The following is a 2,444-nucleotide window of genomic DNA, read 5'->3' as shown; positions in this document are numbered from 1 at the left end:
TTTGTGAAGCCCCAAAGATCAAACCATTTTACTGCACAATATCTTTAAGAACTGTTACTTTTTTGAAAGATGATTCAGTGTTTACACTGCTGTCAACTTCATGCCATATTTAGGTTGAGACTAGAGAACATACATAAAAGCTCAAGCCAACATGTGAAAAAATTTGAGAAGAGATTATGGCCAGCCAGTGAAAGCATGCCAAATATGTCAGTCATAAAAAAAAAAAACTCTAGCAAAGAATAGCAGCTGTAGCTTACAATGTATTAACAAAATAAACATGTTTTTGTACCATGTGTGACAGCATGTATGAGCACCAGTGTATTTCTGTGTGTTCGGCTATGAGATCATTGTAATGACCTCAACTGACTGAGCTCACACAGCATCCTATCCCCAGCCCAGCCCTCCTATAGTGGGTGGGGAGCAGGGTGCTATCTGTGGACTTGAAAAGTGACAGGACCAGCTGGGGAATGAAATCCAGTAAGACAGGCAGTTGGTCTGGGAGACGCAGCTTGCGAGCCCCCATAGCCCTCTGTTACAGCAGCCTGTAACTCAGCTCGGAGAAAAACGCAGCCAGGATTCAGAGTAACTGCTGCCAAACATCAGGAGTTCTCCACTACCAGACTCTATATGCCAGTGGAACTGATGATGGACTTGTTCAAGAGCCCTGGAGATCAATCTGACGCCATTATCCTTAGCAATCCTGTCAATGTTCCAAGAGTTGGTGATTCAGCTAATTGCAAGCTGACTTCTCGTTATAAGTGCTAGAATCCACAGCACTGTGAGGACGATGGGTGGGAAGCAATCTCGCAGTTTGTCCGACAAGGAGTTGAACGAGGTGAGTGTGAATCAAAGGAGGAAGAGTGCAATTAGAGACGACCAGCCCAGCCTGTCCTCGGCTGCTGAGAGGATCCGCAGACACACTACAATGCACTTTGGTTATAGCACCCTGAGTCTAGCCATGCGGGGGCTTGACGAAACGCCTACTGAGCTGTGGGAGCTCCGAGGGCTTCAAAAGTTAAATTTATCCATGAACTGCCTGTGCTCTTTGCCTCCTGCTCTGGGTGCTTTGGACAATCTGGTGGTTCTCAACTTGTGGGGGAACAACTTGTCCAGCCTCCCGCCTGAGATCGGCCTTCTGAAGAAGCTACGTGTACTCTTTGCTTGTCGCAACCGCCTGAGTGAGGTCCCCGAGGAGCTGGGCTCCTGCACTTGCCTGGAGGTACTCAGCTTGGCCAACAACCAGATCACAGCCCTCCCCAACAGCTTGGCAGCCATGCACAATCTGACCAAACTCAACCTGAGTCACAATCGCATCGTTCACATCCCCACCTGTGTCTACAACATGAAGGGCCTGGTCTTCCTTCACCTGGCCTGCAACCGTCTGGAGACCATTGCAGACCAGATACAGGACCTGGTTAACTTGAAGATCCTCATCATGGAGGGAAACAGCATACACACACTGCCTAAGACTCTTTGCTTCCTGGAGTCTTTAGAACTACTCAATGTTGACTTTAATGACCTGCAAAGTGTGCCAATGGAAATGTACCTACTGAGCAGGCTGGGGCGGCTGGCCTGCCACCCACTGGATAAAGGACTCCATATTATACATAACCCCCTCCTCAAGCCTATTCAGGAGGTGCTGCAAGGAGGACTCAGTGCCCTCTATAACTACCTCAAGCCCACATGAGAGACTACCCCTGTGTGTATGTGTGTTTGAGTGTGTTGTGTGTGTCTAAAAGCGTGTGTGTCGTAAGAGGATGTTGGCACAAATCAGACTCTCGGCACGTGGTAGTCATGCTCTGAGTCTGCTGTTACCTCAAACTGCCTGCCTAAGATACCATGACTCAAGACAAATGACCATCATTATGTAATAATGGTACAAACTGGTTCAGTCACATGCGGATTTCTTCTGACTGACAAGTTGATTTTCCATTTTTTATGTAACAGATAAAGTTTGGATATAAATAATTAACAAGTAACTGTTGTGTCACGTCTAAACATTTGTTAAGCCACGGTCAGGACAACTCGCTTAGCTCAGAAATTCACAGGTCTACATTTGGGTGCTGATTACTGGTCAGTTGATCTTGTTTGGCCCAGTGGCAGTGAGGAGGGCACTGGGGTTAAGTTCAGCTACAGATCACCACTCTCTTTGTTGCATTCAGGTCATAGGGATCAAGTGTGTAAAGTCAGTGGAAAAAGCGGTGGAGGGGGGCTTAAGATCTTCAAAAAGAACAAAATAAACAAATTCAAACGCTGCAAGGACATCAACAATCTCTGATTAAATGTTTTTCCACTCTGTCAGATCAAGTGCTGCTGGGGAACAGCACTTTGCTGTGTATTTTAACAGCAAAAAATGTAAAAACTATGAAAAAAAAGTTACAAAATTAAGAGTGTATTCCAAAAATAAATTAAATGTGGAGCATTGCAGTGCTTTTTTTTTTCAA

The 2,444-nt window shown here is 45.7% G+C and overlaps 1 protein-coding gene across 1 annotated transcript; it reads left to right on the top strand.

The window, feature by feature from the left end:
* Window positions 1-528: 528 nt before the first annotated feature.
* Window positions 529-1,979, top strand: LOC103353948 (leucine-rich repeat-containing protein 30-like). Its single transcript, XM_008277151.1, has one exon. The coding sequence runs from the start codon at window positions 788-790 to the stop codon at window positions 1,685-1,687; it is 900 nt and encodes a 299-aa protein (XP_008275373.1). The 5' UTR covers window positions 529-787; the 3' UTR covers window positions 1,688-1,979.
* Window positions 1,980-2,444: the final 465 nt, after the last annotated feature.

The sequence above is a fragment of the Stegastes partitus genome, unplaced genomic scaffold, assembly GCF_000690725.1.
Source record: "Stegastes partitus isolate 25-593 unplaced genomic scaffold, Stegastes_partitus-1.0.2 Scaffold90, whole genome shotgun sequence".
In the NCBI taxonomy this organism is placed as follows: Eukaryota; Metazoa; Chordata; class Actinopteri; family Pomacentridae; genus Stegastes; species Stegastes partitus.
The sequence above is the reverse complement of the archived record's forward strand: the minus strand, read 5'-3'. Positions and strand labels throughout refer to the sequence as shown.

Coding starts and splice junctions, on each gene's coding strand:
- LOC103353948 (XM_008277151.1), top strand. CDS start 788: ATGGGTGGGAAGCAATCTCGCAGTTTGTCCGACAAGGAGTTGAACGAG.